This window comes from Xenopus laevis, chromosome 1L (genome assembly GCF_017654675.1).
Source record: "Xenopus laevis strain J_2021 chromosome 1L, Xenopus_laevis_v10.1, whole genome shotgun sequence".
Classification (NCBI taxonomy): domain Eukaryota; kingdom Metazoa; phylum Chordata; class Amphibia; order Anura; family Pipidae; genus Xenopus; species Xenopus laevis.
This window is the reverse complement of record NC_054371.1, coordinates 206,214,683-206,231,792: the sequence shown is the minus strand read 5'-3', so window position 1 is coordinate 206,231,792 and position 17,110 is coordinate 206,214,683. Positions and strand designations below refer to the sequence as shown.

The following is a 17,110-nucleotide window of genomic DNA, read 5'->3' as shown; positions in this document are numbered from 1 at the left end:
CTCACCCACCGCCGTCTCCTTCCCCTACTTTCCAGTCAGCAGGCGCGCGACCCTGGTCACGTCTGACTTCAAAGGCCGACTGAAACTTCAAAGCTCATTCCCTCCACCCCACCGTCCCCTCAAGACTAACCACACCCTCTGCTTCCCGTGACCAGCGATAGAATGCCACGCCCACATCCTCTGCTCACACTCCTTTATTTATATTTCCACCCCGGTGTTAGATTTGCTTAGCCGCGCCCTCTTTTGTCGTGACGTCACGGAGTTATCTCGGCTTAACCACACCATGTTTTCAGTTTAGTGACTCGGAGGGAGGCGGTGTTATTGTCAAAAATGTGAGTGTGGTAAAAGAAGAAAGGGGCGTGATTGTATGACAGTTGTGGGCGTGTCTTCTATCTTCCTCCCCTAGTTTATAACGTGCGAGCACTTCCGCTGTCTGGTCAGAAGCGGTGCGATCATGGCGGAGCGCGGTCAGCAGCCTCCGGCTAAACGGCTCTGCTGTAGACCAGGCTTTAGCTCGTCATGTAGGCCCGGGCAACGGGCGGGCGGAGCCTCATGTGGGGCCGGCGGCTCTGCCCACGGTTTGTCCGGCAGGACTCAGGACCCGGAGTCTTTGCTGGATATCGCGGCCCGGAAGGTGGCGGAGAAGTGGCCCTTCCAGCGGGTAGAGGAACGTTTCGAGAGGATCCCGGAGCCGGTGCAGCGGCGTATAGTCTACTGGTCGTTTCCCCGGAGTGAGAGGGAGATATGCATGTACTCTTCGTTTAACACGGGCGGGGAAGATGGAGCCGGGGCCGCCTCCGGAGTGGTGTCCAATGCAGGAGCCTCGGGGACTGCCGTGGGACCGGGTGCGGCAGTAGTGGGGGCGGCCTCGGTAGCGTCTACAGCGGGAGTGTCGGCAAGCGGGGAGACTAACGACGAGACCCGGCTGCCCTTCCGCCGGGGAATTGCTCTATTGGAGGGCGGCTGCGTGGACAATGTCCTGCAAGTGGGTGAGTGCGGGGAGGGGGCGCAACCATGAGGAGTGGGGGCCGGCGGTCCGACTGCCAAGCACCTGAAAAGTATCCCTTTCCTGTCCCCCCCCCCAAACAAAAAATGTTCTCTCCCATTCTGGAGCATGGAGGCCCCCCATCACGGGCATTGTGCCTATCAGCTTGACAGACAGGGGGTTCTTATGCCTTTAATAACCCCATGAATGAGGCAAGTCTGCTTGTCCAACACATTGTCTGCCAGGCAAACACAGGAGGAGAGGCTGCGTGTTGCCCTTTAATCAGACCCTCACTGCCATGGTTATTGTTTGGCAGTCTCAGAAATGAAAGTGGAACCCCCCTACTTCTATCTCATTTCAGTGTTTTACCCTTAGAGGATGGGCAGCTGGCCCCAGCACCCTTTCCCTCCACCATCTCCAGGTGTTGTTTAAACTAACACCCAACTGATTTATGGGATTGTTCAGCTTGGGCATCACAGGCACAGTCAGGTGATTTTGGGAGTTTTAGACAGTTCAAGAGCAACTGTAAACCCGTATCCATATCATTAGTGGTCTGTCCATTCCTTTACTCAGCCCCTCTGTTGTGGAACCTCCCCCCCCATGGATATTGATTGATCACGTCTCCAGCACTTGCGCTGCCACATTATTCCTGACTTTTAGTTAAACAGTTTTAGTCCAACAGGGAGTATATTTCTTTGGCTCTCATGGGATTCTGGGACTTGTAGTTCAGCGGCTTGAGAACCCTTCTCTTGCTCCCCCCACCAGCATTTCCCTGTCACCCCCTTATTCCCCTGGGATAAAATTGTGAGGCACGAAGGAGGAAACGTGTAATGAGATTTCAGTGTCTGAACAAAGAGAGGAATTTAAAGGGCAGCACATGAGGAGGGGGTTTAAATCTGCAGGCGCACAATGCAACGCAGTCTGTGTGTTTCCTGTTTTGTTGTTGAGCTGGAGAACAGCTTTTTTCCTCTTTATGTTTTGATTGTATTTTTTTGGGGGGGTTGTGTGGCCCTTTAATCTTTTCTAGGGATGTCACTGTGTTTGTCTCAGGGATGTGCAGTCGTTTCATACCCTCTGTTTTGTGCCTACGTCTTTGTATTGTGTAGCTGGGGAACATATTCTCACCATAATGCTGCCACAGTCTTTTTTTTTTTTCATGCTTCTATAATGCTCCTTTTACTGGAATGGGGAGGAATGGGAAATCACCCCTCCTGGTGGGTTGTGCTGCTTGATTGCTTGGTGGATCTTGTCAGGATTGTGCATGTGTGAAAGGCATGGAGAGAGGGGCTGATCACACACCCCTGGGCTGTGCTGCTGCATTGTGCCAGGCAGCTCGGAATGGAGCTGTTTCTTGTCAGGACAAGGGAGCAGAGTGAAAACAATACTCACCTTTCATGTATCCCCCCCCTTCTCTTGGTCCATTTAAACGCACTGCCTCTTTCCTATACCCTCTGATTACCCCTCACTCTTGACACCCTATTCCTAAGAACTTTTGACACAAGCTCTCCAGCAATTGACTCCTTAAACCTGTCATGTGCATCGCTGTTGTTTCAGCTTTTGATGCCATAAAAAATGCAGATTGAGATCTCTCCCATTAGGCAAAGCATTGAATTGCTGTGATATGTCACCTAGTCATTCTGCCCAACGTACATTTTAGACAAAGACTTGTTTTTTTTTTGTCCATTTTTAATTGTACTGATGATAATAAATGATGGCAGTGGCTGTGAGCAGACATTGAACTCCAGTCTTCGGCTCATATTTGCCAGTTGTGCATATCAAATAGCCGTCAGCGATTCCCATTGAGAACCTGGCACTTTGTTCTCATTTTCATGTTTATTTGTGTCTTTTCAGTTTTCGGTCACCCCTCGAAAGGAAGCTAAACAAAGAGGGCCCTTTATTTCTTTTCAGTGCTCGTTAAATAGAACAGTCTTGACAAAGGCACCAAGGCTGATGCCTTAAAGCAGCAGTGCACTATTATGCTAACCCTTTCTTTGCCAGCGCAGGGCCGGCAGGACATTGTATGGCAGACCGTTTGCGCAACAAGCGGCGTTGTATTCATTTTTTGGCTTTTGTGATACGATACTGATGCTCCGTTGAAATTCTAGTCGCATTTTTTGTGTGCGTGTGTGTTAAATTATATCCCTCTTTTGCTTCTGGAATGGGTTCAGATTTCTTTTTAATCCAGTCTGTCTGCACATCATTTGAATTCTAATGCAATCTGCAAACGTGATTTTCTGCATGATCATTCATTTCCCGGACACAGATTGGCTTGCTTTATCTGGGCTTGTTGCCTTCTTCATCAGCCTATAGGGCTTTAAGCATTGACAGCCCAATCTCCCCTCCCACTCCGTTTCACCCAGTTTTATGTATATGCCCCCCCCCCCCCCCACCATTGGCAAGTTTGGATAATCTTAGATGTGTTTGTGGTGGCTGTCAAGTAGCCACCTCCTTAATTGGCATCGGTGAGGGTTTTTTTTTTTTTCTGTGTCTGTGCTTGACTCTGCATGCAAGCAATGAGGGATGACAGGAGTGCTCACAGGGAGGGTTTTGTGGCTGATTGCATTTAAGCCAGGACTTCATTGTGAAAATAAAGCCAAGGGGCAATAAATAAAAGATGCAATCTCTTCTTGGAGACAGACGCCAAGGCTTCATTTGCTTTAAAGGGGAACTATCGCAAAAATAAATAAATATAAGCTTCAGCATACTGAAACAAGAAACTTTCTAAATACGATAAATTAAAAAGTCTGTACTGTTTCTGAAATAATCAAGTTTATGTTTACTATCCCTCCCTTAGCATCTGTTTCTCTTCATTCTGTCTTCATGCAGCAGTTGGGTGTCAGATATTCACTTACAATTAGATCCAATATAATCTTATCCTAACAGATGAATTGAAGCTCACTCAAATAACTTGATTCCAGTACAAACAAAATCTAACAAAATACCGGCCTTTTGCTCAAATTCTGCATGTAGAGAGACATGGTGTCTGGTGATTTTAATCATTTCAGAAACAGTATAGATCGTTTAATTGATTGTATTTAGAAAGTTTCTTCTTTCAGTATGCTGATGTTTATATTACATTTTTGCGATAGTTTCCCTTTAAGCAGGAAAAGGGCTTTCTGGCTGCTCCAAACCTAGGGTAGAATGGTTCCAGTAGGCCCGTGGCAAGCCTGTGATTTATTTGAACATAATTCAGAAATTCAGCCACGAGGGCCATCCACCCGTGTGGTTTACATATATATATTGTATGTGGAATAAACAGCCTGGGTACAACAGGCCTGGGTTTCGCTCTATCTAAAGTAAACTGGTAGATTTAAATTTCACATCTGTTTGAGTAAAGTAGAATGAACTTTCAAATCTTACAGACAGCATGCAGAAACTACATAACCCACAATGCACTGCACTGTGATGTTCCTTTCCTTATTGAAATTACATGTGCATGGAATTGTGGGGTTTGGAGGATGCAGGCCGAAGACAGTTGGCTGTTGATACAAAGTAACAGTAGTCAGCCAGCTCAGCAAAGTAGTCAGACAGATCAGCAGGAGAGGAGGGGATAGGCTTAGGGAACTGTTCCAAACCATTAAAAATCATGAAAAGTCTACATATTTTTTAATTGATGTATATTGCAATGTTGCTTGAGATTATGTTTACTTTTCAAAAAGCTCAAGTTATGTTTGTGTGGTGTTCCCCTTTAAAAACAATATTGCAGAAGCTAAATGTTTAACAGATCTGGAAGAGAACTGACGTCTACATTCCAGCTTTCAGTGGAAATGTAATTTATATTGAAAGCTAGAAATCTTACTAGGCCCCTGTATACTGGCAAGACATTAGGTTTGTATGTGGTCTAGTCCATCTTAAGCAGTCCGTGGGTGCCAGTCTTTTATTTTGTTCGTTCTGTATCATCCACTTATTACTGGTTATGGCTAATGGAAGGGCATAGTGCAGAATGTTTGGTCTTGGTCACTTTTCAGGCTAAACCTGGTTTAGTGATATTAGTTAATGTTGCTAGTGTTAATTTTGAACCCCTGTTTAACACTTGCTTTTAAATGCTCTTAAGTATTTTGGGTGTTGAAGACTGTATTCTTGTAATTCCAGGTGCATAAGAACATCATTTGTTATGCTTGTCAGGCTATTGCTTAGCAATATATCCTTATTTTACCTTGTTTTTAAGTTTCCCTTTGCCACAGAGATAAACTTGTTTAGGTTTTATATGCTTTAACAGGGGGGTGTTTACTGTACATTTAAGTTTAATGCAACATAGAATGGAAGAAATAAGTTATTTCTTTTAAATATGTATTTAAATATATTTTTATGTGGTTGCTAATGCTAACCACCAGGCATAGGTTTTAAAAACTGTAAGATCAGTAGGAGAAGGTCTTGATTAAGGTTCATGAGGGTGTATCCCTGAGTGTTCATCTGACAGAAGCACCCCAATCTTCTGTGGATTCTGCCATTTATTTTAATGGTTTAACAGTCTGTTGCTAGCATTGACTGGCAGATTTCTTCCCAAATACATTTGTTTTTAAATATTCCAACGTGCTTTGTCTGGGGCTGGTCTTCCAGGCACTTCTTCGTTGCAGAGAATATAAGCCATGAGCCTAATAGATAAGTGCTAAAGTCATTTGATTTAAAATCTGCTTTAATGTTGTCGTTCCCAAAAAGTACTTTGCAGGTTAAATTTTCTAGGCAGAACATACGAATCGGCTGAATACCAAATTCTCAGAATATGATCTATATCATACTAAATGTTGTTTAATTTTGATCTTCTAATAACAAAATATATATATATATATATATATATATATATATATATATATATATATATATATATATATATATATATATATATATATATATATATATATATATATATATATATATATATATTATATATATATATTATATATATATATAAATATAATTTTTTTTTTTTTTTTTTTTTTTATTTATTTCAATGTTGGGTGCTTGGTCCATTTTGAATATATAGATATCTATCTATCACAATAAGCTGGTGCACTCCAAAAACTCGCTTGATGCCTGGGTGCTGGTTAAACAAAATTACTTAGCCAACACAGCAAAAACCGCACTCACAGGACTTTCATAGTGAAACAAAAGATTATATTTTATTTCAACATTTCGGCTTACATTCCTGAGGACCGCTTAAGTTGTAAGTCGAAACGTTGAAATAAAATATAATCTTTTTTTCACTATGGAAGTCCTGTGAGTGCAGTTTTTGCGGTGTTGTATTATTATTATTATTATTATTATTATTATTATTATTTTTTTCCAACCAATTTATAATACAGCCAATTTAGCACTTTTTGCAGTATTTGTATTCCCCCCCTCATAAAACCATGGAGCTCAAGGTTAAATTGGTTAAGGATTTGGTTCTGTTGAGCGGTATCTAGAATGGTTATCTTTATGATAGTTGAACTCCCACTGTAGGGTTTATGTGTGCTTGCTGGTGGTTGCAAATAAAGCACACTGTCGCAGCTTGAATACACAATTCGCCTTATCTCTGTTGCACAAACATGGGCATTTATCTCTCTTGACACGGGCTGATTCCACAAATCTAAAACTGACACTGTTGCTGTGCAGGATTGAAATGAGAATATATCCCATTACTCTTGATAATATTTAAGGCACATTATTTATGGATTAATCAATTAATCTTCTTGCACTCGACTACCAGATGACCATATGCTAAATGGTGCAGGATACGAATATACCGAAACAATGATTTTTTTTTTTTCATGCATAAATCTTAGAACCTCAGAAGGGTTCCTTTGTTTTTTTTTTTTAACTTTTTGCAGCTTTGTTACAATTCTAATGAAATATTTACATTCTTGTGACTTAATTACATTGTTTGGGTTTCTCATTTGCTAAGTATCTAGCTTGTCAAGTAGTATTACCCAGTCTGATCTGTGTCCTGCTGATAATGCCTGCTTGTCATTGGCTATGGTTTCTTAACATGGATTCCTTTTATTCTGAAATGAGGGGGTCGTTAGTCACGTGTGACTGTGCAATAATGAAATCTACTGTATATTTAGTATACATTCTGTTTAATATGACCTCTTATCTTCTCCCATAACTGACATACATCCCTTAAAGGGGTTGTTCACCTTTGAGTTAACTTTTAGTATGATGTAGAGAGTGGTATTCTGAGACAATTTGCATTTGGCTTTCATTTTTTATTATTTGTGGTTTTTGAGTTATTTTAGCTTTTTATTCCGTAGCTTTCCAGTTTGCAATTTCAGCAATCCGGTTGATAGGATCCAAATTATCCTAGCAACCATGCACTGACTTGAATAGGAGAGGTCCTGAATATTAAGATGAGTAATAAAAAGTAGCAATAACAATTCATTTGGAGCTTTACTGAGCATTTGATTTTGAGATGGGGTCAATGGCCCCTATTTGAAAGCTGGAAAGAGTCAAAAGAAGAAGGCAGATAATTCATAAACTATAAAAAAAAAAAGAAAAAATGAAGGCTTGTTGTAAAGTTGCTACGAATTGGTCATTATATAACATACTAAAAGTTAACTTAAAGGTGAACCACCCCATTAAAAACAATTTGTTTCTACCATGGCAAAATCTGGTCGATTAGAGCAGTACTTTGGGTGAACCCTTGCTCCGTTCCCTATATATATATTAATGAAAGAATGGCTGATAAAACAATGTTATATACAGATGTTGGGTCTTATCTGGTATACATGGAACAAGGTATGTTTTGGGATATGGGGTGCATAATTTGGAGCACAGTGTCGTAAGTCTACTAAGAAGCATTAAATCAACTAATTAGGATGGTTTTGCAGCCAACCGCAATTAATGCAGCTTTGTTACCATAAAGTACAATTTATTATTGCAGTAAACCACTAAAAAGGAGCTCTAAAAAGAGCTCTAGAAATTGTTGTTCCCTTTACTTCCAGATTCATGGAAAGTGGGTTTTCATATAATAGATTTTATACCTGTGTTTGGAAACTTGATCTGACTTTCCAATTTTTTTTTTTGCCCCAAGGAGGGGGGGGGGGTTGGCTTGAACCTAATAAGTCTGAAAGCTACTGCTCTAGGGTATGGCTGATGATACAGTTTCTATACACAAATAAGAATATATCTTTGCACTGCTTATTTTTGTAAGACTGAACAAAAACCCTTCTGTCATGTTCCAGTAAAGCTAAAGACTAAAGGCTGGAGTCCAGATGGGCTGTTGTATTAGGAGAATGATTTGTTGGTAGGTGTACTGTCTAAGGCTGGCGTGTTTGGCTGATGAATAAGCAAAGCACGTGTACGCTAATTTTGTTTACAGAATACAGATAACAAGTAAACTTAAAATGTCTGACCTTATTTCCTTTGGCATGAAAATACTCCGTTCTGCACTATATAAAGCAAAAGGTAGCTGTAAGAATATGTCCGATATCCATCCGTGCTTTTTTCAGTGGGTTTCTGTAGTTATTTGATTTCAATTGGATTAGCCCGTTGGCCGAATGATTGGTTTTATACGGGTGGCTCACCTTTATTTTACCATGATTATGTTATAGAATGTATCCTAGCAGCATTTGGTATTTTTTTTTGAACATTATTTGTTGCTGTCTTCTGACAATTTCTAGCTTTCATGTGGAGGTCACAAAAAGTATTGCTCTGGAGGCTTCAGGATTATTATTATTATTAGTTTCTTATCTACTCTGGCCCTCTCCTAATCACAATGTAGACTTTCCTTCAACCCCAGCTGTCTGGTTGTTAGGAATGCTAAATTGATGCTAATAGAACTTCTGAAACATAGTACTTTTTTTTATAATAAGCCTTTAAAGTGGATCCGTCACCCAGACATAAAAATCTGTATAATACAAGTCCTTTTCAAATTAAATATGAAATCAAATTTCTTTTTTTTTTTTTTTTTTATTAAAGCATTCATAGCTGTTGTAAACTCATTTAAAAATATCAGCTGTCAATCAAATATTGCCTGCACCTCCTCTATGCCTAGGCATAGAGGTGGGGCAAGCAATTACTTTCACTTTCCATTCAGCACTGACTAGGTGTCACTGCTCTCCCTACATTCCCCCAGTTCTCTTTACCATTTAGTTGTGTAGCCAGGGCATGGGGATGGACATCAGGTCCCCCATTCTGGTGCACAAACAAGATTCTGAGATGATGCAAGGCTTGTCTTTATAACAGTGTCCACAAAATGGCTCCTTCCTGGTTGCTATAATTATGAGTCCCAGACTGATGGGAACAAGATTCAGATAATTTATACAGAGTAATTAAAGTTCATTTTGCTTGACTAACATGATAAAATAGGATTTGAAATATTTTTTTTTGGGTGATGGGTCCCCTTTAAGGTCTAGTGAAAGCATTGGACCTCTACCTTCTTTTTAATGTTTGCTGGCTTGTGTATGGGACCTGTTATCCAGAATGCTCAGGACCTGGGCTTTTCCAGATAACTGATCTTTCCATAATTTGGATCTTCACGTCTTCACCCCTTCTAGTCGTCTACTATAAAAGCATGTAAAGATTAAATAAACCCAATAGGCTGGTTTTGCTTCCAATAAGGACTAGTTTTATCTTAAAGGAGAAGGAAACCTAGTCGGTGCAAAAACCCTCCCCCCCCCTCCCGTGTGTTGCCCACCCTCCCTCCTCCAACCCTGGCCTACCTGTCCCGCTGGGCGATTGCCCCTAACTTGTTACTTACCCTTCTGCGCAGGTCCAGTCCACGGAGTTCACAGGCACCAGTTGTAGGGTTCCTAGAGCCCCAGATACTAGTTCAGTATGTTTGTATATTATTAGAAATGGACGCTATGCCTTTAATTGTTCTTTGTTCCGATGTTAGTGAGTTTCCTTTATGGTTCTAGTATTGTTGCTCTTGCATGTTTCCTGTAAGAAGCTTTAAATCTACACATGTTACATGATTGGTCAGTTATTTATCCTAATGCACAGGATATGAAGAAACTGTATGTAATCTCTATACAGCATCATCTGTACAGACTAGTACTGTGCTATCTCTCCATGTGCCTCCCATCCCATGACCTTGGGAAATCAGAATGCCATGTGACTCTATACTTCCTCTTCCCTTAAGAGCCACATCCTGTTAGATTGCAGGCTTTGGTGTTGAAAGTGCAGCTTTGCTTACAGGAACAGTGGTGTAAATGTTACCCTAACTCCTTGCAAAATGATATCAGCAATGGTAATCGAGGCTGCGTCTGGTGTTGTTTATTGCTTTGCCTGCCCCCTTTAAAAAAAAAAAAAAATTGTACTTTTTATGTACCAGTTATAGCATAACAAAAAGTAACTAGTTTACACAAAGCAATTTTCAATAACTGCCTGACCTGCAAACTATCATTCACGGCATTTGGGTCTTAATTTTGTGTATTTTACCACCCATTAGCTAAAAAAAGCTAGAAAAGCATGGCCTGCGTGCTTTTGGGGGGTATATTTGTCAAAAAGTGAAGTTAGAGGTCGCCACAGTCCTCTAGAGTGAAAGTCCTCCACTCTTCATTCATTTCTATGGTATTTTTAAAAGAGTATTTATCAATGGGTGAAAGTTCCTCCTTTGATAAAAACGCCTTTCAAAATCCCATAGAAATGAATGGAGAGTGGCGGAATTTCACTCTAGAGGACTGTGGCGATCCTCTAACTTTACTTTTTGAAAATATACCCCATTGTCTTCAGTTTCGGAACAGACTTTTCTCTCATTCTGAATTCAGTTGTCCACAATGGGAATTGATTGGAGGCAATTTCTTAGTTATGGAATTGGTCACCTGAAAACCCATTTTCCAGAAAGCTCCAAAAAAAAAACCAGCAATGCCATGTCCCATAAGCAAACAATGTCCTTATCTTTTAATTGATTTCCTGTTTCTCTGTAATGATAAAACAATACCTTGTACTTGATGCTAGTTAAGCTGCGTAAATCAATATTGGTGGCAAAACAACATTGCTGTTTCTTTTTGGTCAATCTTAAATAGGAAGTTCATCTTTAACTCCCTTAGTTTGATGTAGTCATTGATATTCCAAGACTGTTGCAGTCTCTTTTTTTTTTTTTTTTTTTCTTCTCCATATAATTTATTTTTGTCTGATTGTTTGGGCCCAGTTTATACTAGTAACCCGACAGTGGTTTTGATGAGAGACCAGGAGGTAAATGTGACATGAATAGAAAAGTATAATTGTAGCTTCGCAGTGCAATAGATTTTTTTTTGACTGCCAGGGCCATTGACCCTCTTTTGAAAAAGAGGCAAATAATTAAACTAAAAAAATGTATACGTTTCTAAAAATAGGACTTTCCATAACTTACTAAAAGTTAAAGGTTAACTACCTCTTTATGGTATGGTGGACCATATTATACAAAAGGGATCCCCCCCCCCTATCCTGAAAGCCTCACGTCCCAGGATTTCCAGATAATCTATTCCATACCTGTGTTTATTTTTCAGAGGAAAGTTGTTGTTGCACAGTGCTGACATATCTTCTGCAACATTAGACTTTCATTTCTATATTTAGTATGCCCCTATTATAGCACCTTTAATTTAGCAAGAGGACACTTTAAGCTCCCCAGTTTGGCACATCAGATGTGTATGATCCAGGAAACATTCACGAGCTGCTGGTATGTGAACGATTTATCTGATGAATGGTGGCTTTTAGTGTGCAGAGCTTTTTAATCCTTAAAGTAGCAGTGCTCCGTGCCTGGAAACTCCACGGCTGTGTCATTTAGCCATTCTGTCCTGGCTGAACACTGGGCTTTTTGTCAGCTGCCAACGCAAAAGGGCCACATAATGTATTTTTTAATAATTCAAGAAGTCGCTAGAGTAAACGAAATAACAAAGTGCCCTTTTTTCCCATTCCAGCGTCTAATTTCTATTATAAAATGGGGGGGGGGGTTTCAATTCCAGTAATGACAGACTCCTACTATTCTCCATAGTCGCAATGTAAATAAAAAAGAATGACCTTAATGTGCGATCATGCAAGAGATAACTTGCTTTCATTTTAAATATTTAATTCAAAACTCGTGTATTCCACTTCTAGCTTCTGATTGCGTCTGGTGTCCAGCAGTTGGCAAATGTATAAAGATATAGATTTATGTGTCCATAATTGCAAAGAAAAAAATGTCCATGCCTAATAAATAGTGGGACAAGTCTTTTGTATCAAATCCACCTGATCTTTACTATTGTTTCCCATGCATTAAATGTTAATAGCATCTATCCTAATAAGCCCTATGCCTGCTATGCTCCGCCAGGCTTCCCACCTGTTCTGCGACTGCTAGTTGGGAATCGGGTGAAATTCCAGTGCTCTACTAGTGAGGCTGTTGTTTGTGAGTAAGGGCTTTTAAAGACAAGCGTTTTTAGCTGCGTTCCGGTTTCATGCGTTCAGCCGCAGGACAGCGCAGGAGTAGATTCTTTTCAATGGGGCTGTGCTCGCACAGACACATGTAACCGACGAACGCAGAAAAAATGCAACATACTGCGTCCCAACCTGCATTTGGCGCTTACTTGTGTCTGTGTGAGTACAGCCATATTGAAAAGAATTCAGTGCATCTACGCCTGCGCTCCCCTGTGGCTGAACGCATGAAACCTGAACACAGGGGAGCGCAGCTAAAATGCTCGTCTGTAAGAGCCCTAAGAGAGACAAAATTAATGTTGTATTTGCTCAGCCCACAGCCTTACTGTTATGTAAAATTACTGATTTATGTATTCTATGCCATACTTATAAATGTATGTAAAACATTTTTCACCAAAAGAAGGTAAAAAGTGTTGTTAAATGTATTAAGTGTGTATTTCTTCTTGCTGCAGACTTAAAGTGGATCTAAGCACCCAAATATTGATTGTGCAATTGTTTTGTTTGTGGTTTTTTTTTTACCAAAATGTTACTCAGCTGCACATTCATTGCACAGCTAGCTAAATACATGTGGTTGTACACCATTTTATACACCTTGATAAATATTGCCCCAGTTTCTATTTACTTTTTCAGGCAAATGTAAATGGTTAAAGTCAAAGTTTTAAAGAGACAGTACATCATACATTTCGATATTCAAATAGAATTTGGACTATTCCCTAGTGGAAATACACCAATACCAAATTCGTAATTCTAATTTTTTTTTTTACTTCGAATTTTCACTTCGACCCTTTATAAATCTGCCGCTTAATGTTAAGTTCCTGAAATTAGCAAAACTTGCTGATTTCTCTGTTTTGTTTTTTCTCAGGAAACATCTTGTTGGTGAAACACACCACTTTTATATAGTCCCTCTAATAATAATCACGTACTCCATTAATGTTTGTCTTACCCTTATCACGCCTAAATGCTCTCTTCCCATATGGTGGCGTGTAATGATGTAATAATTGCACCCAGTACCCATCTTGCTGGAGATTTCCCCTTGTAATTCTGGGATGTATGTTTGCTATCAGTTGCGAGTCCGTACAGCCGTTGGTTTAGCAAACATAAAGTGTGCCATATTGTGAGGCTCTTGGTAAAGAAAGTTCTAATGATATTACACCTAACTTCATGCTAAACTGTTCATGTTCATAGGTTTTCAAGAACACTCATTAAATAATGTCATAGGATGTGGTTGCATAATTGAAGACAAACCTGTCAATGATGTGAACGTCCCTTATTATCCTTCAGATAGTGTTACATAGTTATTCATGGGTGGAGAAGGCGGATGTGACTGAGACTGTGACAGCTGAATGTGGTGCAAATCACTGCACAAAGTGATGTTTGTGTGCTAGCCCGGGGTGCACACTAGGACTGGTTTGAGTTCTCCTGATTGGAAGGAAAACCCTTCCATTGCCAGCTTTATTTATTCTCTTATTGTGAACTTGCTCAGGCAAGTTTTTCAAGTTCCTTTATGGAGCAAGGAGGGTGTATTTAATTCCTATTTATTCACTGCCACAATCTTCTCTTGTTTTGCGAAGCTTTCGAAAGGGACAAAAGCCCGCAGGGATTTTTTTTTTTCCCCAGCAAAATCGAACCCAAAATTAGCATCTGAAACTCAATATATCAAGGTGGTTTCAGGTAATTAGTTCAGTGACTAGTGTAATCCTTAAAGGGATACTGTCATGGGGAAAAAAAAATTTTTCAAAATGAATCAGTTAATAGTGCTGCTCCAGCAGAATTCTGCACTGAAATCCATTTCTCAAAAGAGCAAACAGATTTTTTTATATTCAATTTTGAAATCTGACATGGGGCTAGACATTTTGTCAATTTCCCAGCTGCCCCATGTCATGTGACTTGTGCCTGCACTTCAGGAGAGAAATGCTTTCTGGCAGGCTGCTGTTTTTCCTTCTCAATGTAACTGAATGTGTCCCAGTGGGACATGGGTTTTTACTATTGAGTGTTGTTCTTAGATCTACCAGGCAGCTGTTATCTTGTGTTAGGGAGCTGCTATCTGGTTATCTTCCCATTGTTCTGTTGTTTGGCTGCTGGGGGGGAAAAAGGGAGGGGGTGATATCATTCCAACTTGCAGTACAGCAGTAAAGAGTGATTGAAGTTTATCAGAGCACAAGTCACATGACTTGGGGCAGCTGGGAAATTGACAATATGTCTAGCCCCATGTCAGATTTCAAAATTGAATATAAAAAAATCTGTTTGCTCTTTTGAGAAATGGATTTCAGTGCAGAATTCTACTGGAGCAGCACTATTAACTGATTCATTTTGAAAAAATTTTTTTTCCCATGACAGTATCCCTTTAAATAGCAGATGTTCCACTACATTGAGTAGTCTGAGCACTTATCACCTGATATTCCTTTTAATCAACTGTTGTTCAGAAAAACCTGTTTTTATTTTCCTGCTTAAGCTGGCCATAGACGCACAGATCCTATCGTGCGAATCGAGGATTCGTGCGATTTTCGGATTGTGTGTGGAGAGTGCCGACATCTTTCGTCCGGTGGATATCGGTCATTTGGTAGATCGGACAGGTTTGATTTTGACCTGACCGATCCCGCCTGAGCCCATTACGCATCGTAATCGGATCGTTCGGCCATATGGGCGATTGTTCAGATTACCCCCGATATAGCCATGCTCGTTAATGGCATATTGGGAAAAGATCCACTCGTTTGGCGATGTCGCTGAACGAGCGGATCTTTGCATCTATGGCCACCTTTAGTAATCGTTATGACCAATCCAAATTTGTGCATGGTGTCACTGGGGGCAGGATTCTGATTCTTCTTGTGAGTCTCAAGGCAAACACTGAAGGGATACCTGACTTGCATGAGAGCTATAACACCCTCTGTAATTATTAGACGCAAGACTTAAGATGGCCATACATCTCTCCCTGATATGTCCACCTTGAGGTGGGCAATATCGGGCTGATCCGATCGTGGGCTCTAGGGCCAACAATCTGATAAAAACGAGGTGAATACAGGCAGTTTGATCAGGGACTGCATCGGTTCGTTGATACGGTCCTCAATCCAACAAGTTTTTTTAAACCTGCCAGATATCAGTAGGGGAAGCCCGTCGGAGGACCCCATAAACTGCCCAATAAACTGCTGACTTAATCTGCCTGTGTATGGGGACCTTAAAGGAGAATTCAACTCATAACATAAACCCCTACCCCCCTACCATACGTAGACCGTCCTTCCTCCCAGCCTACCTAGTACCCAGGGCAAATGCCCCTAAATTTTTACTTACCCCTCTGTGCAGATTCTGTCCTCGGGAGTTCACAGCAGCTATCTTCTTTTCTTCGTTAAACTTCAGGAAGCAGACCGTTTTTGGTGCATGCACAGTTGGAGTAATATTCAAGTCCCGAACATGCGCTGAAAGTCATGAAAATGTCACACAAAAAAATTCGGAAATCTTCGTGACTTTCGGCACATGTGCAGTTGTTCGGGACAACATGGGAAATTTGTACTTCTATAAATGTCATATTGCAAAGGACCACAAACATTTGCCATGTTCATTAGATGAATACTAGAAGTTAAAGGGCAGTTAAATCCCTACCACAATAAGGGACTATACATGGAACATATTGCCTATGACCTCTGCTCACATTTAGACCCAAAGTTATCCTGCTTTGCACTTTTCAGCTAATCTGGTAGGCCTTGATTACATGTTAGCATGCAACTCACTGAAGGAATCCATTTTGGTCACAGAGAGTTCAGTCTTGATCCAAAAATGATCCACTTCCCACCTATAGCAGTCGTATGCAGTAGGATCCCCCACACTCCTGTATGAATGTATTCATGAGGCTCTTTATCACTGTGCCCAGACATCTTAATCTCAGGCATAAGGCCCTCCACATAAAAACTGCAACTGCCAGTATCACTCCAACTGTGTCTAATTTGCGTGTAGTAACAGCCTGGAAGAGCATATGAGCTTATTGTGCAAAAAGGTGAAGCATTTACACAATGCCATCCTCTTACAGTAAATTTTCAGGCTGGCTCATGACATAACAGGCCTGAAATCCCATTTGCCCACTGATTTGGCAGAACATCTGTTTGTTGCATTTATTAATTTATTTTACTCCGAGTCCTGGCACTGAGAGCTTTGCGTGCTCATCAGTGTTTTGTTTTGGCTGTTATGTAGGCCCTGTATTCCTTTTCCTTGGTGAGAACTGAACCACAGATCCAGAATATGAATGCTAGAGACACTCATACGTTGTGGATACTAATTATGGCTACATAGGATTACAAAGCTGAATATATTAAGAGCCGTTGCATTGTTAGCCGGCAGATTTGTTTGTGCATTTTGAGGCGGAATCTATTGTATAGCCGGCTTATTGAAACAGGATTTCTGCGCTATTGATTGTAGGTGGCCCACTGTTTGTAAAATGGCCTTCATTCAAAACAGAGCGGGTGAATAGAGCAGGCTGTGCAGAATAAGAGGCTGTTGTTGCTTGTCGGAATGCAGATAACCCTGTTACTTATTACTTTAACAGATGTAGTATAGAGTGACGAGCAAATGTTCCCATAAGTCGTTGCCCACCTGCTCTCATTCACACATGGTTATTGATACTGAATGGCATTGTTTATAGAGGTGCACATGGTTAACGACATTACAATAAAGGGTGATTTGTTCATTGGCCTCTGAGGCAATGGCCGTGGAATTTGTGCTGTCCCTTTTTCCGTGGTGGTGGGTATTGTTTCTGCGTGTTAACAATTCCAATGATCTGTATTTGTTTTTAAAAGAGTGCTTTTTCAGCAGGGATTTTATATTGTG

General features: G+C 40.6%; 1 protein-coding gene across 1 annotated transcript in view; it reads left to right on the top strand.

Moving 5' to 3' along the window:
• The first annotated feature begins 203 nt into the window (after nt 1-203).
• The window catches only part of LOC108695777 (zinc finger SWIM domain-containing protein 6), an 82,146-nt gene continuing 65,239 nt past the window's right edge, over nt 204-17,110 (top strand). The window contains exon 1 of the mRNA XM_018224746.2: nt 204-989. Within this exon, the coding sequence (XP_018080235.2) occupies nt 455-989 (535 nt within the window). The 5' untranslated portion in view covers nt 204-454. The remainder of the gene's footprint in view (nt 990-17,110) is intronic.